The 25,375-nt window shown below is 42.6% G+C and overlaps 1 protein-coding gene across 2 annotated transcripts; it reads left to right on the top strand.

The window, feature by feature from the left end:
- Positions 1–1,892: 1,892 nt before the first annotated feature.
- Positions 1,893–25,251, top strand: C1QTNF3 (C1q and TNF related 3). 2 transcript variants are annotated; one of them, XM_079916992.1, is made up of 6 exons: positions 1,893–2,038; positions 8,009–8,120; positions 10,213–10,367; positions 15,240–15,369; positions 23,211–23,310; positions 24,847–25,251. In XM_079916992.1, exons 1-6 carry the CDS (start codon positions 1,955–1,957, stop codon positions 25,004–25,006), a joined length of 741 nt encoding a protein of 246 aa, XP_079773118.1. In that variant the 5' UTR covers positions 1,893–1,954; the 3' UTR covers positions 25,007–25,251. The 2 variants fall into 2 exon arrangements, with proteins under 2 accessions (XP_079773118.1, XP_079773117.1); XM_079916991.1 differs by having other exon boundaries at positions 1,893–2,257.
- Positions 25,252–25,375: the final 124 nt, after the last annotated feature.

The raw sequence follows: 25,375 nt of genomic DNA, 5'->3' as shown, positions 1-25,375 counted from the left end.
TAGAAGCAGCTGCTCTGACAGTGGCAGGAGTGATGAATCTTGCATCGAGAGTTGGCTTTTGGTTCCCAGGCCCCTTTGCTGAGTGAGGAGAGCAGCTGTAAGCAACCCTCTCGCCACCTTCCTCTCTCCAGCTGCTCTGTCGCCTCAGCCCCAGGCCTGGCTTCCCCAGCTTCGGCTTCTTACACTGCCACCCTTGTCTGAACATCACATACTGGTCACTCACTGCCTTTTAAGTCTCAGGGTGTCTTCAGTCCTCATGGAGGAGGGCAGTGACTTTTTGTTATGTGAGTGAGTGAGTAATATTAAATAAACTGATAGGGAAATAGAAGCAATTTTTTTTTTTCGGTACGCGGGCCTCTCACTGTTGTGGCCTCTCCCGTTGCGGAGCACAGGCTCCGGACGTGCAGGCTCAGCAGCCATGGCTCACGGGCCCAGCCACTCTGCGGCATGAGGGGTCTTCCCGGACCGGGGCACAAACCCGTGTCCCCTGCATTGGCAGGCGGACTCTCAACCACTGCGTCACCAGGGAAGCCCTAGAAGCAATTTTTACTGGCAAAGCTATATGAGTTCTCTTTATTGTCACTAAGAGGTTAGGAATGTCCATTTTCTCTTTGGCTGAATTCTTAAAAATGTAGCCAGTATCCTAAAGGAAATGATAGTTCTCTCCATCCTGATCTACTTGAGGGAGGTTGTTTGGTTTGATGCTTTCCAATTCTTTAATTTTATTTATTTTTCATTTATGTTTTTAAAAACCTGATTCATCTTTTTTTATATATAAATTTATTGATTTATTTTTGGCTGTGTTGGGTCTTCGTTGCTGTGCAATGGGCCTTCTCTAGCTGCGGGGAGCAGGGACTACTCTGTTGCAGTGCACCGTCTTCTCACTTCGGTGGCTTCTCTTGTTGCGGAGCACGGGCTCTAGGTACAGGGGCTTCAATAGTTGTGGCATGTGGGCTTCAGTAGTTGTGGCTCACAGACTGTAGAGTGCAGGCTTCAGTAGTTGTGGCGCACGGGCTTAGTTGCTCCGCGGCATGTGGGATCTTCCCGGGTCAGGGCTCGAACCCGTGTCCCCTGCATCGGCAGGTGGATTCTTAACCACTGCACCACCAGGGAAGTCCCTCGATTTCTTCAATTTAAACAAGAATATGTGAGAAGGAAGAGGAGCCAGAGACAGACAACCTTCTTTTAATATGAAGCAGGATGTCGTATCTTCATCTGGCAATAAAGCGACTTGGTCCACTTTGATCTAATTTTGGCTTTTGGGAACTCCAGGGAAAAGGAAATGAAACCTGGGATGGGGAAATGCTTTTGTTAAACCCAGAGACTCTGCCCCTGAATCCAGCTCAGTGTTCTGGAGTCACCCAACTGCCTTCTGTTGCCAGTGCCAGAGGCAGAAATGAGTACCTTTAAGGGGCGGCTACAGTGGGGAAATATTAGCTGTGCAATGAGAGTGCAGAGCTCTCCTGATGGCCCTGAACACGTTCCCACTGCCATTTCAGACGGAATTGATGCAGTTAAGCCCGAATTTCCTGGCAAGTCCGGGACGAGGTTTTTCCAAACGGCATCTTAGACTGCAAAGGCACAGCCTTTCCATGTCTAATAGCAAAAGCAAACCACTGGACACACGCTGCCTGTTTCCAGCTGGTTGTGCATGTTTTCTTCACGCTTTAACAAAAAACGTGCCAAGGTGTGACATTTATGAACCCACCAACTGGGAGCTGTCACACAAATCGTTTTGCCTGTGATGTGGGAAAGTAATGAATGGGGGCCGTTCCGCCCACGGAGGAGCACCGCTCTTCCTCTGGCCTGCAGCCTTATTTATTACATACCGAAGTATAAAACCGCCTGGCCGGCTGCAAGTCTCATCTGCAGCCCTGGCACTTGCCCGAAGAGACCACGGCAGCTGGAGCCCTAGCCGTCTTCTCCAGGAGGCTCTGTGGCTCTGTTGGGAATCATGCTCGGAGGGCAGCTCGTCTGTTGGCACCTGCTGGCTTTGCTTTTCCTCCCTTTTTGCCTGTGTCAAGATGAATACATGGAGGTGAGCGGAAGAGCTAATAAAGTGGTGGCGAGAATAGTGCAAAGCCATCAGCAGACTGGCCGTAGCGGCTCCAAGAGGGAGAAAGTGAGAGAGCGGAGCCATCCTAAAACTGGGACTGTGGATAATAACACTTCTACAGACCTAAAACCCCTGAGACCAGATGAGCTACCGCACCCCGAGGTAGATGACCTAGCCCAGATCACCCCATTCTGGGGCCAGGTACTCGGAATTCTCTTTTAAGGATTACTGTCAAAGCTTAATGAGTTTTGTTGTTTTTGCTCTTTTTCCAGCTATGATTCTTAGGATCGATGCTTTCCAGAAGTTGGCTGAGCTGCTTGTGGGTCTCTCTCTCTGGGTTGCTGTGGGATACTGGGGACGAGGCTGGTCTGTGTTAGAAAATCAGCAGAGGTAGCACTGATGGACTGAGATAAAGAGAGGCCACAGCTGTCCCATCAGAAAGGGGAACAGGGACAGCCAGCCCTGCTCTGCTGTGATTTGGTTTCTTTCTTGCTCTGTTGATGCGGAAAGGAGGAGAGCTGACCTTTGCAGATCTGACCTTTGCAGATAGATCATTAGAGATTATCATCTGCAGATCGTAAGTTGGACTTCGTTAATTCTTCCCAGCAGAGAGAAGCTGCCCTTTGAGTTTTTCACTTGATTTGTGAGTTTACTGTGACATTTCATGCCAGGCTTGGTAATTGGATTTATAGCCCTCTAGGTTGCTAAGTCTCTACGTTCACTCTGTTTAAAAAAGGACCAGAGTTAAAACAAAAGCACACTGTGTTTAAAATGCAGACTTGATTCTGTTGTGTGAGTTAATGCCTGATAATCACAGAGGACTTGTGTAAGATGCTGAGTATAAGCACAGCATCTAAGGAAACATCTTTAACTCTTTCAGGGTAGTACGGGAGTGAGTTAAGGTTTCAGTGTAGTGAATGGCAAATTGATGAAACTCATTTTAATCGAAAGCATTAAGAACAGGAAGAAACAGGTTTTCAAGTATGTCTTTATTATTTTTTTAAATTAAAAAATTTTAATTGGGGTATAATTGACATATAACATTATGTTAGCTTCAAGTGTACAACATAAGGAAGAAGCAGATTTTGATTTGTCTTCTAGGTATCAAGCACGTTGAAATCAGATGAGGGGCAAGGAGAGTTATTCTGAATTATATGATCTTTGTTTTTTTTTATTAAACATTTTTAAAAATTTATTTTATTTATTTATTTTTGTCTGCATTGGGTCTTCATTGCTGCGCGTGGGCTGTCTCTAGTTATGGCGAGCAGGGGCTACTCTTTGTTGCAGTGCGCAGGCTTCTCATTGCTGTGGCTTCTCTTGTTGCGGAGCACCGGCTCTAGGCGCGCGGACTCAGTAGTTGTCGCGCTTGGGCTCTAGAGCGCAGGCTCAGTAGTTGTGGCACACAGGCTTAGTTGCTCTGCGACATGTGGGATCTTCCCGGACTAGGGCTCAAACCCGTGTCCTCTGCATTGGCAGGAGGATTCTTAACCACTGTGCCACCAGGGAAGCCCCCTGAATTATATGATCTTTGAACAAATAAGTTTTACTACAAGAATTGACTGCTTATATGCGTTGAATAGGCATGACAAAGTCCATGCAGCTGAAATCTAAACCCCTCTGACCACAGATTGAAAGTTTGCGTTGAGACTGGTAGTGTGATCAGACCAAGATCACAGGCAGAAGCATCTGTAGATCTGCGACAAACCTGGGACTTCTAACTTGACCACAAATGCAGTTGCCCGAACTATTCTGTGGGGCCTGGTCAAGAAAAAATTGCTCCTTTGCAGAGCCGTGGAAGAAATGATAACCTCTAAATCCAATCCTGCTTTTTGAAAGCCACTTTTACAGATTGTTCTTTCATTTGACAATCTTTTGGCTGAAGAGTGAGTACCACTCATTGTTTTTCTCAGTGGTAAAGATATCTGTGCTTTTGTCCAAGCCTTGATCTGGACTTTCTACTTCAAAAAATGGGCTCTTTGCTGGATCCTTCCTGGTCATGGCATGTGAGCCCCCAGAGGCAGCAGAAGGCAGATGTAGGCTGTCATCGGTCATCAATTCTTGACTGAAATCCAAATTACGTTTCTATTCCACCCCACCTTCTAGTGCCTCTAGGCATCTAGCATGTGGAAATCAGATGAGGGGGAAAAGAAGCCACTTTCTAGGTTTTCTTTTTTTTAAGCCGGGGGGCTTTCCAACTCCCTTGGGTTCCTGAAGTATTTCCAAACCAGCCCCCAACAGGAGATAGTGAGGAGATTTAGCCACTGGTATTCTAGAGGGTTCAGTACAGCTCTCTGCCAGTGGATACGGAGACCCGCATTGAATTTAGGACTGCTCTGTGCTCCTCCCTCTTGCCTCACTTCCCACACTGCTTCTTTTCTTTTAATCCTCCTTTTCCCTCATTCATCCCTTTACCGATTAATCTGTGTGCTTCTAGTGTGAGTCATGCTTTAGGATGGGGATAAATACACCCAAGCTTCTCTCTCTGAACAATGCTGAAGGGCTCTAGCGGGGATAAATCAACAGGTAATTAAGTACCATGTGATAACAAAGTAATGGCACAAAAGACTATTGGGGGAAAAGGGTCAGAATAGTGGTGGCCGCTGAGTCGGATCTCAAATGATGAGACGAAAGCGTGGGCATCCCCGGAAAAAATAAAATAAACAAACATGCGCCACAGCAAGAGCCTTGAGAGGGGCTTGAGTAGTGGGTGTGGCTGGAGAGCTGGGCTATAGGAGGAAGACATCAGTGATTTTAATGCCACCTGATGGATTCCGTTGGCCGGTGAAGAAGCTTAGACCTTATTTTGCCAGCAAAGGTTTGTTTGTTTGTTTGTGCATAGCAGGGAAGTGAGGTGATCAAGTGTGTGTTCTAGAAAGATGACTCTGGCCATAGCGTTTGTGCGGAGATGTGTAGAGGTGGGCTGAGCAGACCTGCGCTCTCTTTTCCTGACATTTTCTTCTCTGTAGCTCTTTATTGTTCGCCTTTATCCAGCTCCCCTCTCTTCCTGGACACCTATCTCTCCCTCTTCCACTTCCCTTCACCTTCTTTCTCTTCCCTCTTCCTTAAGTTAAGGAAGGAGCTGTGGACTGTCTTTCCTGAAGTCATTTCCCAATAGTATAGCTTCATTCTCAGTAGCTGCCCCTAGGCCTCCATCTACAAAATGGATGGAACTTGTCTTAGGGACTTTCTTCCTCCCATGCTGTCCAATTGCATGAACTTGGTGTTCAAATTTGACCTAATTTGGGGAAAGGAGTTGATAAACTTGAGAGGGTAATATAGAGAACTACCTAGAATGTCATTTTCCCTTACCTGGGAGAAAACTTCTCAATGAACACATCCTGTCCAACTTGTTCTAAGGCTCATGAACATGGTTCCATTTGACTGAACTCTGAAAGACCAAGCCAGAGGGAGGACCATGTTGTGAAATGTCACAGGACAGTTCTCAGGAAGGGGCCCACTTACTGACCAGAAGTCTCTCCCTGTTTTGGCGGCAGCGCTATGCTCTCAAAGTGGTCGGGTATGCACCCCATCTCCTGGCGCTAACGCCTCATACCCAGACACTAGATTTCAAAACAACATCTTTCTAAGTCACCATCTGAGGCTTTGGAAAAGACTTCAGTATCCTTGTTTGCATTATAGAGATGGAAAGAAAATTCATGACCACCTTTACCCTATCCTCTAATTTAGTGGACGAGAAAAATGATGCCTGGGGGAAAATGACTTCACGAAAGTCACACAGACCTATGATGGGAGTTCTGGCTCCAGTCCACTTCTTTTTCTGATATTCTTAGCATCTCAGTTTTTCAATTCTATTTTTAAACCAATGGTTCCACTTCAGTACTTTCCCTCCCTCCCCACCCTTCTCCTTCCCTAAAATTTCTTATTGGCAGAGCTTAGGATCGCTTGGAACTTAAACAGCTGTATTTCATATTAGCAAAACCATACCAGGAAATTACAGAATACCTACTTCTCAGATTGCATCTTTGGATTAGAAGGTGGGGTGGTGCTGTGGTGTCTGACTTTCCAAGTGTCTGAAATCCCTTGTCTCAGACCAATTGCTTTCACTGATTTTCTTTGCCTCTGCCAGTTTTATAAAAGGTTTTCATAGACTCCCATACCTGTGCAAGGTTGGGTCTGGGGGACAGAAGACTAGACTAGGAGATTGCTCCAAATCCTAGCTACTGAAAACTTGAGATTGAGCTCTGAGCCATTGCAGGCAATTGCTTGGACTACAGATGCTGTTCTGCATTTTTTTCTTAATAGCTATAGGTGGGACCTGTAGGAAAAAGGAATGAGAGTAAGGAAAAAAGCCCAAGTTTATTTTTTGGTTTGTTTGTTTTAATTTAATTTAATTGTTTAAATAATTTTTATTGGAGTATAGTTGATTTACAATGTTGTGTTCGTTTCTGCTGTACAGCAAAGTGAATCAGTTGTACGTATACATATATCTACTCTTTTTTAGATTCCTTTCCACGGCCATGACAGAGTATTGAGTAGAGTTTCCTGTGCTATAAAAGTCTAGAGGTGCAGCTGTGTGAAGCCTTGATACATTGTTCTGCTTGGATTTCTAATGATAGAGAAAACTTCAATTTTGAATGACTTCTTCCTCCCTCCCTTTCTCCCTTTCTCTCTCTCTCTCTCTCTCTTCCTTCCTCTCTCACCCCATCCTTTCCTTTTAAAAAGTGAATCCCTTAGCAACAGTATGCTATTTTCAAAAAACTTTTGAATTATAATTGGTGTCGAGGAAAGTTTCCACGAGTCTTTTGTAAGCCATCATTAAAAGTTGCCAGTTTAAGGGACTTCCCTGGTGGCGCAGTGGTTAAGAATCCACCTGCCAATGCAGGGGACACGGGTTCGATCCCTGGTCTGGGAAGATCCCACATGCCACGGGAGCAACTAAGCCCGTGAGCCACAACTACTGAAGCCCGCAGTCCTAGAGCCCGTGCTCCACAACAAGAGAAGCCATCGCAATAAGAAGCCCGTGCACCGCAAGGAAAAGCAGCCCCCGCTCGCCGCAACTAGAGAAAGCCCGTGCACAGCAACGAAGACCCAACGCAGCCAAAAGTAAATAAATAAATAAATAATTTTTTTAAAAAAGTTGCCAATTTAGAAGAGACTCCAAATTTTATGAGCAACTCTAACTCTTTTGCCATTCAACTTCTGCCAAATCTCTAGCTCCTTGACAGTAAGCACACGTTTTTTAGAAATTTATCATTGAATAAAGAAGCATTGAACTCAGTGTCATATTTGAATACATTTAATATCCATTAAGTACTCATGAAATCTCGGTTCAAATAATGCGTTAATCACTTTAAATTTTCAAGTGGAATATGAAACAGAACAGCATGTTAAAGGTGGAAGTTTAAAAAAAGGGAGTTAAAGTTGTTTCAGGATGTAGATAATTAATAAGAATTTATTGGACTAATGAATACTTTCTTTCCTTTATTTTCTAAGGCAATTTTTGTGTGTTGTGATATAATTCAGAATTTCTAAGAACTCTTTACCCAGTATCATGAATATAGATAGACTTAATAACTATATTTGAGGTTGGTAATTTTTATCATTCGAGGGCCATCTACTCAATCTAGCTACATCTGAGACTGCTGGCAGTTGGAAGAGAAAGGGAGCTTTCTCTTCCTGTAGCAGCAGGAACATACTTCCCAGAAACACAGCCCCAATCCTCCACTCCCACTCCCACTTTCCAAAGAGGCTGTTCTTCTAGTGACTCTCCTGTTTCCTTTGCCTTTCTGATCATCACCTCACCTTAGCTACTCCCTGACTCCTTTTGCCATTGACATAAGATGACATAAGTCACCCCACACTTTCTTTTCTGATGTTGTCATAGGCTGTTTGGAATTAAGCTTACCTAGGGGCTGTGGCCAGAGGAAGCTCAAAAGTTCTAATTACTCATATGTACCTTGCTCTGAAGCTTCTCTTTGTATTTTTTCAAAGTCTCCACAAACTGGAGGACTGCCCCCAGACTGCAGCAAGTGTTGTCATGGAGACTACAGCTTTCGAGGCTACCAAGGCCCCCCTGGACCTCCTGGCCTCCCTGGCATTCCAGGTAAGGATGAGAGAGATGCGTTGTTTCCAGTCTAATTGCACACTGTGCCAAAACAGGAGCCAGGGGTGAAGCTCAGTGAGTTGGGATCACTTGTGTGTGATCCAAAGCTTATGCATGGAAAATCCAAAAGAGAGTTGGGTGGGGAACTGGGCTTATTGAGTTAATGAGGTGGAACTGTGTAAACTATAGTATTTATTATCCATGCTGCTTGCAGAATCCCATAGGCATTAGGCATGCTGGGGCCCCAGCTTACAGGCCAGGAGGCCCTTCCCCAGCGTGGAGTCTGCAACCACTGGAGCTGAACAGGTTTATACTCTTGTTTCAGTGTTTCTGCCACCGTGTGCTCCATACAGCGCACCAGATCTAGGCTTCAGGGGATTTGGGAAGTGAGAGTGCGGAGGAAAGCTTGCTGGTCTAGGTTTTAGTCATCTTCACAGTCTCTTTTACTGAGCTACACATCTTTCTGTCTGATTCTAGGTCTAGCTGAGTTTTTCTTCCCTTAATCCCCAGGCCCTTCCATGCTCAGCTGTCTCTCAGTTGACCTTCATGCCTCTCTTGGACTCATGGGGACATTTTTGGGCTCCAGCACCATATGGTGGCACGAGACATGCTGTAGAGCTCCACTGGGTCCCTCTAGACCCACTCTTCAGCCATCTCTCCTACTGAGTGGCACCCCAGACATGGATCATTTGGGGAACTTGCTAGTCTCCTGGGTCAGCCAAGGAAAGGGCAGCCCAGGTGCCTTCTGTCCCGGGACCTCCAAATCTATCTGGGGGTTTAACTGACTTTCTTGTCTCCAGGTCAATTCCTGGGGATATAGAACATTTTCTCAGGGTTTGGCAAATGTCTGCTTGCTCTTCTCTGAGTTACTCCATTGATGTTAATATTTAACAAATAAGGTTTAATTTTTCTTAATACTTTTGAGTGGCTTGTCAAATGAAACCAAATTTAGAATAAGAAAGTGCTCTGTTAGATTTTATGATCAGTAGCTTGGAATCTATGTCACTGAACATCAAGGGCAGCAGGCAGCCCGTACAGTGATTACGGGTAGGGGACTTTCAGATCCCTCTAAAATCTTCTTACGTCTAAACTCTTCTGAGGTCACAGGACAGGCTGGCCTTGGCTACGTGCTTCCCATCAGGAACAGTTTTGTCATGAGCACATTAACTTGTAAACCCAGTCAAAGTTCATTAATCTGGAAGAATTGCAAGCTCGGTATGAAACCTGACCAAAGGTGGCACACAAAATAAACAACAAAAGGGCCTGGAATTCAACAAATATAAAAATAAAGGGAGAGGTGTAGAAATTATCTCTTAGCAAAGTAAAGTGAAGAGTTGAAATCATGATCCAAGTCTTGCTTTCAAGATTACTGTTAAAATTTTTTATCAATGATTTTACTTTTCCTCCAGTTATAAAAGTAGTTCGTGTTCTTTGTAGAAAATTTCAAAAATGCAGAAAAGTGTATAGAATGACACAAAAATCATTTGTGCTTCATCCACTTAGAAAAAAATAAACCACTGCAAAATATTTTTATGTAATTTGTTCTAGTCTTTTTCCCCTTTGGATAAAACATGTACATATTTTATATTATATACATATATATACACATATACATAGTATCATGCTATCACTATTGATTGATTCATAACCTTTTTTATCTAAAAAGATCATGCTATTAAATATTTTTCTTCAGCGTTCTTTTTTTGTGACTATATAACGTCATTTACTGGGATGTACCATTTTTTAATTTAGCCCTTTCAGTATTGATGGACATTTAGGTGGTTTCAAATCTTTGCTCTTATAAAGGATGCTTTATAATGTCTCTATGCAATTTTTCATCCAAGTCTTGCTTTATAGGTAAAACAGGCTTTGGAGCCTGGAGCCTTAAGAGTATCTAAGGCTGTTTTCAGTGTCCCATTTAAAAGCGATCCCATCTGATGATGTCACCATGGCTGTGTTTGAGCTGGTTTCAGATGGTCCCCTTTTACAATTAAGTTTGTCATTTTTGAAGAAAGGAGCTGCATTTGTATAAAAATAGATGGTGAGGATGAGTGACTGGGCTTTCTCATGTGATGATGTCTGGTTGTTTAAGGAAACCATGGAAACAATGGCAATAACGGAGCCACTGGCCACGAAGGGGCCAAAGGAGAGAAAGGAGACAAAGGTGATCTGGGGCCACGAGGGGAGCGTGGGCAGCACGGCCCCAAAGGAGAGAAGGGCTACCCGGGGATCCCACCAGAACTGCAGGTAAATCGTCTTAGTGCATCTCCAGATGACCCTCACTCAGGGTCCAGGAATCAGAAGGCTTAAGTGCTTCTTCATCCTCAGTGTTGAGTAAACCTGTCTCAATTTGTTCATCTCCACCACAGGGTGTTTGCAGAAGACCTATGCTGTCAAAGTGCTTTGAAATCATTCTTAGGGAGAAATGTACGAAGGGTGAAATTCAACACCCTCATTGGACCAAATTACAAAGCAACCCTGAACATCAGCTAATCTCCATTTTCCAAATGAGGAGACATGTTCAATAACAAGGTTTTTGGCCACTCGAATATGTAAACTTTTAGATGCATAAAATATTATTAAGTAGATATTTGACCATTCATTTATTTATCAATTTTGTTACATTTGCATATTTAAATTACATATATGGATATTAATATACAAGTAATTCTATCAGATCAGATTTCGTGGCATTAATTTTTATTAAAGGTTTTCTCATCAGTATCTTTATTACTGGAGGCATTTTATTTTGAGTCATGAGACCATATTCATTTCAGCTTAAGGTTTTTTTAATTCATTTATGAGGCTATCATTGGACATTTTATCTCAAGCCCACTACCCATTAATCTGTTCTTTTTTTATATATAAATTTATTTATTTATTTTTGGCTGCGTTTGGTCTTCATTGCTGTGCGTGGGCTTTCTCTAGTTGCAGAGAGCAGGGGCTACTCTTTGCTGTGCTGCGCAGGCTTCTCTTGTTGTGGAGCACAGGCTCTAGGTGCACGGGCTTCAGTAGTCGTGGCTCTCAAGCTCTAGAGCACAGGCTCAGCAGTTGTGGCGCATGGGCTTTGTTGCCCTGTGGCATGTGGGATCTTCCCGGACCAGGGATTGAAGCCGTGTCCCCTGCACTGGCATGCAGATTCTTAACCACTGAGCCACCAGGAAAGTCCCCCATTTATCTGTTCTTTATTTCTCTTTTAAGTAATCTTCAAAATTCTTGTTGTCAGTAACACCTAAAACTTGCAAATGTGAGGTTAGGTCACACCAAGAAAATTACTAAGTCTGGGTTATTTATTTATTTATTTGGCTAATATTTTTAAGATGGATTCTTCCAAGGGACTCCTATCAACATCGAAAACTAGCATTTTTTTATTGCTTGTTTCTAGCTGGTATGTGTTCCTGAAACAGCAACTAGTGATTAAAATTAAGTAACTGAGAGAACATACTGATGGAATCAAATTCATATTTTAAGGCAAGACAAGAAAAATTGAAACATAATTTTTTCTCTGCCCATTTTGGCCTCCTCCCTCCCCTCTAGTGTGCATTGTGCATCTGCATTATGTATTAACCAGACCTCCCCAATGGTAGAAATAACTGCTCCACCATAAAGATTAATTTCTCTTCTTTTGACGCCAGACATGTAACTCCTTAGAAGATAACATTACTTACTTACAACCTTATTAATGTTACTAGCTATATTACTTGTGTTCTGCCTATTTTAAGATTATTTTTTCTTTCATTACCAGTGTGTGACTGAGCTTCCAATAAAAATAATGATGACTAGGGGACTTGAAACAATTGACCAAATATATAGTCCTGTAAGATCAATGATTGTAATAGTGTAACTCGGGATATGGGAAGAAGCAACAAAAGGGAGCCATTTCCTGGACCGTAACAGACTAGTAAGACAGGTGGTCCACAGGCTTTTGGCTGCTGTTAACTGGGTCTGGTCCAGTAATAGCATATGAAGTGTCCCGTCAAGGAAATCCTCTCCTGACCTGGGAATGAGCATTCCTAGTGCAGTGGGACAATTGGTCACAAAATGCCTCCCAAACCTTGGTTGAAATTAAGAACAGAAGGGAGAGGATTGTAAAATAAAGAATGTTGCCCACCATCCAGTTCTATAAGAACCAAGTCATTACCACTGCAGTCGCTGACCTACAATACACTGTGAAAGGAATTCAGGGCGGAGATCAGGATGAGGCATCTTGTGCTCTGGGAAAACTGACAGCACTGGCCCTCAGACAGTTAGATCTTTTCAGGAGAGAAATTTATGAACCCAGTTTCTTGCATCTTACCATTACTTAGAAAAGCCCTGAAACCATTAACTAAGATATCTGTTCCTTGTGAAGAGCAGTAACCTTCTACCAAGATGTGTGCTTGATTTCATGGACCCCTTCACCCAAATCACATAGATACTGGTTTCTCCCCCTATCCCCACACCTCTTCAGAACGGTCCTCAGAGCTTTCTGAAAGACTGTCCCCTGGGTTATAATCCTCAGGTTGGCTCTGATAAAATTTTCCAATTTCTGTCTTTGATTACTGATTAATATTTTCATGGACAATACTATAACACGAGAAACTTTCAAAGAACTATAAGGTACAGCCACTCTATCTGAAATATCAGTGGGGGAAAACTTTACCCTTTATTTGGGCACATGTGGTAGCTGTTTGACCTTGGATGAATTCCATCATTTTGGGGGGAATCAAGTTATTTTAAGGGTAAGCTAAGAGATCCTGTGTGTTACTCAACCTGCTTCTTTGGTTTCGTAACGTCTTTTTTTTCGTAACTTTTTAATGACTGCTGCTTAATAATTTTAGCAACCTGCGGTCTGTGTGCCAGTGTAAATTTACAAAGAAAAGGAGACAGACGCCATCGCCCAGGTCATAGGTACCTAATAAGATGGATGGTTCTCAAAGCTAGAAACTAACCCAAACCTGGGAATGGTTATATGCTAGTTAAGGGGCCTTGTAGTAGCCAGTTTAATGGAGAACACCTGGGCAATTATTACATTTGCTCCATCAGCTTTTTAACCCTAAAAACACGTTATGGTCATTAGGGAGAACTACTTTCACATGTTTTGAAGGAGGCATTAAAGTGGAGACAAGATTGGTCCTGGGCAGATTGTAACGGAGGGTGACTTCCAGCCCCTTCATCCCCATTTCTAAATCTCGTCCTCTGGTGTCACCCCTTCTTCATCCTTCTGTGTCCAGTGCCCTCACACTGTCCTCTGACTGCCCCAATCCTTTCTGTGTTGATTCTCCCAGGCCTGCCTCCCTGTCCACACTCCAAGTCTTCCAGAACTTCAAATTATTTGCTCTCTCTTCTCTCACCCCTCTCCCTTAAAACTTCCATTCATTCAAGATGGATAATCCCAGCAAGTTAAAGAATTTATTGATCTAATTCACACTCAGTTTCAATGAGTCATTTGGACAGGGGACTGGCATTGACTTTCTTTTTTTTTTTTTTTTAAATTTTTTTTTTTTATTTTTTTTTTATTTTTTTGCTGTACGTGGGCCTCTCACTGTTGTGGCCTCTCCCGTTGCGGAGCACAGGCTCCGGACGCGCAGGCTCAGCGGCCATGGCTCACGGGCCCAGCCGCTCTGCGGCATGTGGGATCCTCCCGGACCGGGGCACGAACCCGTGTCCCCTGCATTGGCAGGCGGACTCCCAACCACTGCGCCACCAGGGAAGCCCTGGCATTGACTTTCAAATGTGACTCTCCAATGGTGGTACAATTTCCGGGTGTGGGCTATTCCCATATCACCAAGCAATTCTCGGATACCAGCTGGATGTCCTACAATTCAGCTCACTTCTGACACTTAAGAGCTCAGTCCTTCGAGACTGCCCCACCCTTCCCCCACTTTAGGCGCCAATCCAAGTTCAGGTTATCACCTGTGCTTCTGTCTTCCAATGACCCCCCCCCCCCACCTTGGGTTTGATTAATTTACTAAAGCGGCTCACAGAAGCACTCAGAGAAACATTTTACTTACTTGCTCACCAATATATTATAAAAGGATGTAACTGAAGAACAACCAGATGGAAGAGATGCATAGGGCAAGGTGTTGGGAAAGGGGTCTGAGTTTCCACTCCCTATCTAAGAGCGCCACTCTCTCCAAATCTCCATGCGTTCACCAACTGGGAAACTCTCCAAAACTTGTCCTTTGGGTTTTTTTTTTTTTTTTTTCCCCGCGGTACGCGGGCCTCTCACTGCCGCGGCCTCTCCCATCGCGGAGCACAGGCTCAGCGGCTATGGCTCATGGGCCCAGCAACTCCGCGGCACGTGGGGTTTTCCCGGACCGGGGCACGAACCCGTGTCCCCTGCATCGGCCGGTGGACTCTCAACCACTGCGCCACCAGGGAAGCCCCGTCCTTTGGTTTTTTATGGAGGCTTCATTACTTAGGCAAGAGTAATTAAATCACTTGCCATTGGTGTCTGATTCTCTGTCCAGCCCCTATCTCTCCTCTGCGGAGGTTTGGGGGCAGGGGCTGGGAATGGGGGGATGTGGGAGGACTCAGAGTTCAAAGCTCTCTAATCACGTGGTGGGCTCCACAGGCAATCAGACCCTCCCGAGGGGTTTTTCCAAAGTTACCTCATTAACATAACAAAAGACACCTTGATTGCCCTCAACACTTAGGAAATTCTGAGGATTTTCTCTGCCAGAACTGGGGGCGAATACTAAATATATATTTATTATAAATCATAATATCACAGGTGTCTTTTTGGAGAAAATAACACAGAGCAAACAAAGTTAAAAAGTTGGCTGCAGGACTTTTCGCATCCTTTAGTATATGCTAATGGACATTTAATAGCTATTTGTAGAAGATTTCATCCAAATTTTCCAGTATTATTTGATAATAGAATTTTAATCTCTCAGAAAGCACTTTAAAGTCTAACGTTCATTGAAACACATGCTCAGAACTGTTGATATATACTTTTAATGATGCATAGCATAAAAATGTTAGAAATCACCATGATTTAATTTTTCTCTATAGATTAATGTTTAAATTATTTCCAATCTTGCTGTTACAAATATTGGTGAAATAAACTTACTTGTATCAAAACCTTATTTCTCTAAGATAAATTGCCTTTTAATTAACCACCAACGCTTTGCTTAGATTGCGTTCATGGCTTCTCTGGCAACTCACTTCAGCAATCAGAACAGTGGGATTATCTTCAGCAGTGTGGAAACCAACATCGGAAATTTCTTCGATGTCATGACCGGTAGATTTGGGGCCCCAGTATCAGGTGAGAGGTAAAAATAAATGACTGGATTAATCAATTAAGCAACCAAAAGAAAGAAGGAAGGAAGTGGGGGAGGGAGGGAGGGAGGGAAGGAAGGGGGAGGGAACAAAGAAAGAAAGACCCTAAGGGAATTAAGAGTTCTTTGTGATTCTGGTTAAAACATATATATATATATATATATATATGAAAAGACAGAGACATTTTTAAAAATGATGATGACTGTGGGCTACTTAGATTATTAACTCATTCAAACTAACCAAATAAAGCTTAAGGGCATGTTACCTCTGCCTTGAAAAGCCATTATTCTCACAGTTTAAATGTGTCATAACTGAGTTAATCCCCTCTCCTTTGCCACACCCCAAGGAAGGCCGTATCCTTTTTTAAAAACATTAAAAAAGTTTTTCTTGAGTACTTCTGTATTCATTTCCTATTGCTGCTGTAACAAATTACTACAAACTACGCTTAAAACAACACAAAATTATTCTGTAACAGTTCTGGAGGTCAGTACTTCAAAATCCGTCTCACCGGGCTCAAGTCCAGGTATGGGCAGTGCTGTTTCCTCTGGAGAGCTCTAGGGCCTTGCCTCTTCCAACTTTTAGAGGCTGTCACCATTCCCTGCCTATTGGCCACATCACCTCAATCTCTGCTTCCACTGTCACATCACTTTGTCTTCTCACATTCTGACCTCCTTGGTCTTTTATAGGGACAGAGTGATTACCCTGGGCCCACCTGGATAATCCAGGATAATCTCCCCATCTCAAAACCTTGAATTTAATCTCCCTTGCAAAATCTCTTTTGCCATATATGGTAACAGTCACGGATCTTGGGGATTTTAGGACATGGGCATACACGGGGGCCATTATTCAGTCCCCAACCACTTTCTTACTTTCTAGTTCACAAGCTGCTTCAAGCTCATATTGCATTTTCCCCTGTCCTAGCTCTGGAAATACCCATTTTCCCAAGGAGTCTTGGGAGACTAGTATTTAGAAACCAAAACTTGGGTGCTAAATGTACTCATCGCTATTAGCAGGTCACTGCTTCTGGGTCCTGTCAATGGACAGAGTTAGGAAATACACATGTATACTAATCATGCATGCATACATATCTGTATTTATTTTCCTACTATCTATCTATCTATCTATCTATCTATGTTTTGTGTTAAAAAACAAACAAAAAATGAGTTCATTCTGATACAATCTATCTATATTGTGTGTTAAAAAACAAACGAAAAAACATGAGTTCATTCTGATACATCTGACTCAAATCCAGCACCACTGAGTTCATCCTAGCATCCTCTTTATTTATTTGTAACTTCTTTCTTTGACAATGTGAACCCTGGCTCTCTTAATCTATAATATATTTACTTATTTGTTGAACCTTAGTATACAAAGAAAGTCGTTAAAAAATTGCAAACCCGTGTGCCATGAGAAACAAAGTTACCAACTAGGGTGTAATGTTTGTGTCCAATTTTTTTATTTTTACTGTCCAGTCAAAACACTGTCTTTAAAAGCCCTTAGATCATCTTTTTCCCCCATGCCCTTCAGTTCCGTTACTTCGTTCATTTGTAATACAGTTAGATTCATTTGTCATAATCTCATCTTGAGTTTCTCATATTCTAGTTGAGTTTTTAAAACTCTGCAAGGAGCAAAATTTATTCTTTGTTGTGTACAGCTCTATGGGTTTTGACGAGTGCATAGAGATATATCTCCACCACCATAGTATCAAATGGAACAGTTCTTTCATCCCCCAAATTCCCTTGTGCCATCCCTTGGTAGTCAACCCCTGTGTAATCCAACCCCTGACAATGACTGATCAGTTTTCCAACCTTAGAATTCCAAAATGTCATATAAATGGAATTGTACAATATATACAATATGTCTCTTAGCAAAGTTCATTTAACGTTTGCACATGTCTATGTATGAATCAATAGTGTTTCCCTTTTTCTGGCTATGTAGTATTCCGTTGAATGGATGTATCAGTTTGTTGATCCACTTATGAGTTAAAAGACATTTAGACTATTGGTGAACTGACCCTTTGTCATTATATAATGTTTCTCTTTATCCTTGATAATATTTCTGAAGTCTCCTATGTTTAGTATATTATAGCTTCCCCAGCTTTCTTTTGGATAGTGTTTTATCTCTCTCTCTCTCTCTCTCTCTATATATATATATCTATCTCAAATATTACAAATAAGCCAATCAATGAGCTTATTATATCTCCCACCTTCTCTCTTTCTTAATTTTTAACTTTTGGTGGTTGAATCATTTATACACTGTCAAGGTATAAAACAATTACATTTTAGTTTGTCAACATTACCCCTCCTATGATTTGGACTTACCTTGCAGTTAAATATATTCAATGTTCACCACTAGTCATGTTGCCAAAGTCTCCCAGACATCTCTTTATTAGCTAAACTTTATCCTTCAATTTTCTCAAGAAAGCTTATGCCATCAGTATTCCCTGAGACTTTACATGCTCTAAACTGTTATAACCTTGGCTGCAAATAAAAACCTTGGCTTACTTTTTTTTTTTTTTTTGGTCCTGTTTTCTGGCATTTGGTCTGGAGAACTCTGACATAAGTCTGAGTTTTTTCGTCTTATAAGTGACAGTCTTTCTGCTTGACTTCCCAAAGAATTCTTTCTCTATCTTCAAAGTCCAGTGAGTTTTCTAGAAGAAGTGTTAATCATTCTGGGTCAAATTTTCCTGCTGTGTCCTTTCAGTATGTGTGTGTAAGCCTTCTTTTTGTCTGGGAAAGCTTCTTTGAATTATATTTTAAAACATAAATAAAGTTTTTTCTTCTCGTTGTACTAAGGTGAGGTGGCATTGGGAGCAGTCTGACTTGTGTTAGGAAATTAGGCAAACGGGATATATTGTCTATAGAATATTTAAAAACTGTAATAAAGCCAATTAAAGTTAGCTAGATTTTTTTTATTAGCATCATAGACCAGCAGTTCTAAACATGTCAGAGATAAAATACTCCTCCCCTGTGGGGTGGACGGCTCGCAAGCATCCCCCTGGCTCCCTCCCCCTGCACCTTAGTACACCACTGGTTAACTTTTTAAGAACTCCAAGTATACTTTCTTTGTTTTGTTTTTGACTTTTCTTAGTCTGTCTTCTGTATGCATTATTTTCTCTAATCTTTTGGTGCTCTTGACTTCCATTTCATGTTGTTTGCTTTTCCCATTTCTATCCTGCATATGCTTAAAATTGCATCTTCTAGGGATTAATTATCCTTTTTGCTTCTTCCAATTTCTTCCATCTTGTTTCTGTGATCCTTTTTTTTTTTTTTTTATGTTTTCTGTGTTTTACATTAGTCATGATGTCCTGGCTTTCAGTTCCTCCTCTTGTCTGGTCATTTCTACCATGGATTTCTGTATTCTGTTTTACAATGTTCTTTCATAGAGGGATTTGCTTCATCAATATATTTCAAACCCATGATGGAATCTTTGCTTACATTTCTCATCTACCACATGATAAAATTTCTTCTTGGTGAGTAATTTTTGTTCTTTTCTACTTTCTAAAATTAACCGATGGTTGAAGAATTTTCCTAGATCAGCTCTATGCAGTAGTTTCTTGGGGAAGGGGAGGGACCCCAGCACACTTCCAGGCTTGGTGGCTTGGTGGTTCCTACCTTGCTGCCAGGGGACTCCCCATTTCTTTGTTTTCTTTCTTCCTTTTCTTTTTTTTTTAAATATGGAATGCTTCACAAATTTGCATGTCATCCTCGCGCACGGGCCATGCTGGTCTCTGTATCGTTACAATTTTAGTATATGTGCTGCCGAAGCGAGCACTCTACACTTCTTTTTTGACTGCCCCGCAGGGCTTGCCAGATCTTACTTCCCCTACCAGGGATCGAACCTGCGCTCCTGCAGTGGAAGCACAGAGTCCTAACCACTGCACCGCCAGGGAAGCCCCGCCACTTCCTTTAACTACAGCCGCCCTGTGTGGCCACACTTCTCTGTCTCCCCAGACTGCACTGGGTCTAGGAAAACTTCTAAAACCAGCCTTGCACTGGCCGGTTCCTTCGCCTTTAGGAGACTTATATTTGCTGGTAGATTCTGAGATCTGCCACCGCAGGATGGCTTTCCACACCTTCTGTACTTTATCTAGCAACCTTCTCCCCAAACATAACTTTTGCTTTATCTCAGCCCTGCTCACAGGAGCTTCTTTTCAGCATCTATATTTCAGAGTGGCCCTTCTGCATCAGGGAGTGCATTTTTCTGGGCACTGTTTGAGATCTGCTGCCACTTGGCTTCCTCAAAACTCCTTGCGCTCCATGTTGACTCCCCGTGACTCTGCCTGCGGTCAGTGACATGTGACAGGACTTAACTGATATGTTAAGTTTATTGATTTTTTTTTCAGTCTCCTAGTTTTGCAGAGAATGGATACTTTTTTGGTGTTTGTTGTCAATTTTCCTTGTCTCTGTATATGGTATTGAGAAGGAAAAAAAAGAAAATTCGGATGGGTGCAGTGGCCATGTTACATTTGTCACAAATGCTTTCTTTTTTTCAAATTTATTCGTTGTGTTGGGTCTTCGTTGCTGCGTGTGGGCTTTCTCTAGTTGCGGCGAGCGGGGACTACTGTTCATTGCAGTGCACGGGCTTCTCATTGAGGTGGCTTCTCTTTGCTCACGGGCTCTAGGTGTGCAGGTTTCAGTGGCTGTGGCACGTGGGCTCAGTAGTTGTGGCTTGTGGGCTCTAGAGCGCAGGCTCAGTAGTTGTGGCACATGGGCTTAGCTGCTCCGCGTCATGTGGGATCTTCCCAGACCAGGGCTCAAATCCGTGTCCCCTGCATTGGCAGGCAGATTCTTAACCACTGTGCCACCAGGGAAGTCCTGTCACAAATGCTTTTAATGTGTGCCTTGATTTATTTTTCTACCCACCTGAAGTCAGAAATGAACTGACATACGAAGTGATAGAAGCAATCTTTCATCATGCTTCAATCAGCTTTAAATCTTCTTATGTGATTTTCTGCTCTGAAGGCTTATGTTTTAATTTTCCTATAACTATTTTGTTAAACACTGTCTGTGCCACAAATTACATAGGTGCGTAGATATGCCCAATGAATGCTTCCATTGCTTTCAATGGCTTTATAATTGAAGCTCAAGGATTTAGTTGTTTTTTAGAATTCTCTTGAGCTGGACATAATTCAGACAGTAACAACCATCATTTGACTCCCACTTTACTGTTTAAACCTCATCCAATAGATTATAAAATGGCCTTTTCATACTTCTTAACTCTGAGAGTGATGGGACAGAGAAGGCTGAATTTTACAATTATGCAGCACAAAGACCTGAAAAACGGAGTTCAAATGTATTACCTCTGGTTTTAGTACCTTCCCTTGCAGAGCAAAGCCATGTGTGGATATAATATAGATTCACTTTTGAATTATATTTCCAACTCTATAGTCATTTCAGTTATTCACCATTTGGTTTCTTAGTCTTTCTAAAATGCTTCTGCATCTATTTTTTATAATAGTCATCATTTTTTTCCAGGAAAAGTAATATCTTTTTCTGTCATTTTGTTATTATTATTATTCTATTTTATTTTTGGCTGCATTGGGTCTTCATTGCTGTACACAGGCTTTCTCTAGTTGCGGCATGTGGGCTTCTCATTGTGGTGGCTACTCTTCTTGCGGACCACGGGCTCTAGGCGGGCAGGCTTCAGTAGTTGTGGCTTAGTTGCTCTGTGGCATGTGGGATCTTCCCGGACCAGGGCTCGAACCTGTGTCCCCTGCATTAGCAGGTTGATTCTTCACCACTGTGCCACCAGGGAAGTCCCTTTTTCTGTCATTTTGATTCCCACTTTATCTTCTTGAGGCATTGAAAATTGTTGTGTGTGCATGTAATAAGAAGTTTGGTAAAATGTGAAAAACTGCACACATATAAATTACTTTCTTTGAGTCTCTAATTTCTATCTGCCTTTACTTTTCATCTGTGGACCAATCTTTAGGCATATGAATGAACATGACTTATTTTTATATCGTATCTTTTATTCTCAGCACATTGAATATGCAAGCCTGGCACTAAATTAAGCATAATCATAGATCTTTTTTTTTTTTTTTTTTTTTTTTGCGGTACGCGGGCCTCTCACTGTTGTGGCCTCTCCCGTTGAGGAGCACAGGCTCCGGACACGCAGGCTCAGCGGCCATGGCTCATGGGCCCAGCCGCTCCGCGGCATGTGGGATCCTCCCGGACCGGGACACGAACCCGTGTCCCCTGCATCGGCAGGCGGACTCTCAACCACTGCGCCACCAGGGAAGCCCAATCATACATCTTTATTTGGTTCAACTTGACTCAGAGGCAGATGGATCAACATGGTAGCCTTAGAGCTTCTATTTTATTTGATTGCATCTTTGGAAAACAGCATAGAACTATGTGGTGCTTTTTTTTTAGATGTTTCTGGGTTTTTCTTTTACAAAGTCTACTGTGGTCTGACTGTGTCCCCCTGAAACTCACATGTTGAAAGCCTGATGCCCAAGGTGATGGAATTAGGTGATTAGATCACATGAACTCCCATGAATGGGATTACTGCCCTCATAGAAGAGGTCCCACAGAGCTCCCTAGCCCATTCTGCCATGTGAGGACACAACTAGAAGTCTGTGACCTGGAAGAGGGCCCTCACCGGGTCTTGGAATTCCAGTCTCCAGAGCTGTGAGAAATAAATTTTTGTTATTTATGAGCTACTCAGTCTGTTGTATTTTGTTATAGCAGCTCAAATGGATTAAGACAAGGCCATTAGTTTAAAAATGTAGCATGGAAATCAATAAGAGGTTGATGATTTATATTCATTCATCTTTCCCAAATGCACTCTCAAAACCAAGATCGTTTAGAGTTAGGAAGATTTTCCTTTTCGCTCATCTCTCTACTGTTGGATTCTTCTTAATCTTTCAGTGAAGGTATTTTCTACACTGGCATTTAAAGTGTATCAGGTATATTAAGTTACTTTCAATTAGGAGCCCTAGACTCTTACAAGAAAACTAACATATTTTAAAATATGTTGGTGTTATTTTAATGAAAAGGATTCATATTTTTAGTAGCAAGGTCATGCTGCTGAGTCAAAGTTGAATCTATTTATTGTACATAATTTCACCTACTTACAATGAATAACATGAGAAATTGCTGGAGCTGTTAGAACTGATGAACATTTCACTGTGCTACAGTACTTTCTTATCTTTGGCTAATGACAATGTTGCACTTGGGTCATTTTTTTTTTTTTTTTTTGTGGTACGCGGGCCTCTCACTGTTGTGGCCTCTCCCGCGTGGAGCACAGGCTCCGGACGTGCAGGCCCAGCGGCCACGGCCCACGGGCCCAGCTGCTCCGCGGCACGCGGGATTCTCCCGGACTGGGGCACGAACCCGCGTCCCCCCCATCGGCAGGCGGACCCCCAACCACTGCGCCACCAGGGAAGCTGTTGGGTCATTTTGTTAGGCCACAGAAGACCACGGGTGCCTCCATGCAGGCCTCTCTACTTTGTCCATATGTGTCCTGAGGAAGGTGTGAATGATGGTTAATCTAAACCTAGGGATGGGTTTATATACTTTGCGCTTTGTTAGGGGCAAGGAGAGGCCATGAGATACAGCCAAATCCTGCCTTTAAAGACTTTGTATTCTTGTTAGGGAAACATGGTCTACGCACTGAGAAAGTCTCAGTAATATGTAAAGCAGTTTGAAGGTGAGAGCAGGTAAAGGGACACTCACAGAAATAAAGGCCAAGAAGAACCTACATACCATGTAGAATAGCAACAAAAGAAGTGTGACGTCATGGGACATATCTCCCCGCTATCTCCCAGTCCTCAATGTACAATAGTTAATATAAATGTGGATAAATATCGGCCTCTTTCAGGTGTGTATTTCTTCACCTTCAGCATGATGAAGCATGAGGACGTTGAGGAAGTGTATGTGTACCTCATGCACAATGGCAACACGGTCTTCAGCATGTACAGGTGAGTGGCCTTTTCTATCATAGGTATCCATGCTGCCATTGTTCGCTCAAAGGATGGCCAGTGCCAGCGGGTACATAGGAATCAGCAGAGACTGGCATAAACCTTGTTGTCGTTGAGACCTCCCATGTACAATATATGGCCAGATTATCTTTACTGTTTGGGAAGCAGTGAATCGATAAACTTGATCATAAGCAGGTTGATAAGAGGTCTTGAACTAATTACTAGCAACACTCCCCATAACTAGTCATTTGTATTCTTTTCTCAACTCATTCTTTCTTTCCTTCCCTCTCAGCCTTTTCTTCTCCTTTCCTACTCTCCGCCCCCTTTGCCTAGAGTTTAGCCCTTTTGATGGCCTTCTCTATCATCCCTGGAGCTGGCGGTTCAAGGGTTGCGAGTTGGTTTCCTTCTTTAGGCAGTGTTGTGGCTCTGATGTTTACCTTAGCAACCTGGCCCTTAGGCATCTTGGAAAAAAGTTCATTTAAAAAAGAAATATTGCAATTTGCTCTGATATAAGCTTAAGATGTAGGGAAGAGAGGCCAACACCTTTCCCATAATTAAATAAATGGGTATTGTGAAACTGTGAAAAACTTCGTGGTTGTTATCTTTTCTCGGTTATTTTTGATGACTTGTGGGGATTGCCATATTTTTTTCTTTTGGACCCTGGCCTCTAGTAAGAGGCTTTGAAAAGCCAAAAGAGAAAAAGATGAGTTAGGTAGGTGAAATGCTGCAACAAAGAGATCCAGAATATTGTGGCTCGAACACACTAGAACTCAATTTTTCTTGCCTGGTTTCAGGTTGGGGAAGGATGGGGTGGAAAGGGTGGAGGAGGGAATTGTGTGGAGTTTGGAAGGAGGGTTGCTCCACCAGGTTTCTGAGGGATGTGGGCTGGTGAAAGCATTTCTGCCATCTATAAAACTGACTCCCAAATTCTCACATCATTGTCATTGCCACAGTCAGAAGGAGGAAAGAACAACAAGCTTGTGGACACTTTTATGCATCAGGCGTTCTATTCCAAGTCATCAGGTTTTCCTAAACGTTTTGCTCTAGCATGACAGGGATCTCCAGCTTTCAAGCCCACGATATCTGTTTCCTCACCGCTCTCTGCCTGACCACGAGCCGATGAAACATGTTTTAGTGCAATACGGCAGCACCCTTCTTTAGAACCAAATTCTAAATTAGTTAAGGTGGACTGAACTGCTATAACATTGGTCCAAGGGCTTGAACATGATAGAAATTCCTTTTCTTCAAACACTCGGGCTTCAACAGATGGCTTCCAAGGTCACGCTGGTCATTGTCATTAGCATTCCACACAGTCATAATGAGGAAGGAGCAGGGGGGCTGTTTGTGAGAGCTGTATTGGTGAATCCTATATATAAGTGGCACATGTCATTTCTGTTCACATGGCATTTAGAGAATTTAATCCCAGGACTATATGTAATTGTATGAGACTCCGGAAGAGAAGGGAGGACGGATTTTGGTAAAGAGCTGGCTGTTTACTGCAAAGACTAAGTAGTTGGTGCCTTTTTTTCTTTCTAGTTATGAAACAAAGGGGAAATCAGATACATCCAGCAACCATGCAGTGCTGAAACTGGCCAAAGGGGATGAGGTTTGGCTGAGAATGGGCAATGGCGCTCTTCACGGGGACCACCAGCGCTTCTCCACCTTTGCAGGCTTCCTGCTCTTTGAAACTAAGTAAAAGTATGAATAGACCAGCTCCACTTTGGGGAAGACTTATAGCTGAGCTGGTATTGTCATGATGAGGGACTTTAGATTTGATGGTTCTACATGTTGTATTAAAAAAATTTTTTTTATTGGTTGCATTGCTAATCATACTACAGGTACATCAGTAATGTGGGATGACTCAGGAGCTCAGAAGAAGAAACCACAAAACAGTCTTCCCAAGTGACCTTGACTAATATACCCGGCAACCTTTATCACTCTTTCCTAGGCACCTAAAAGAGAGTTCCCTTCTTGATACAGGTTGGAAATAATTGTTCCCATCAGAGAAGTCATTTGCAAAGAGTATTGGCGGCTCTAATAGCAACATTCAGGAACCCCTGAGGGT

The sequence above is a fragment of the Stenella coeruleoalba genome, assembly GCF_951394435.1.
Source record: "Stenella coeruleoalba genome assembly, chromosome: 3".
Classification (NCBI taxonomy): domain Eukaryota; kingdom Metazoa; phylum Chordata; class Mammalia; order Artiodactyla; family Delphinidae; genus Stenella; species Stenella coeruleoalba.
This window is presented reverse-complemented; position numbering and strand designations above follow the sequence as displayed.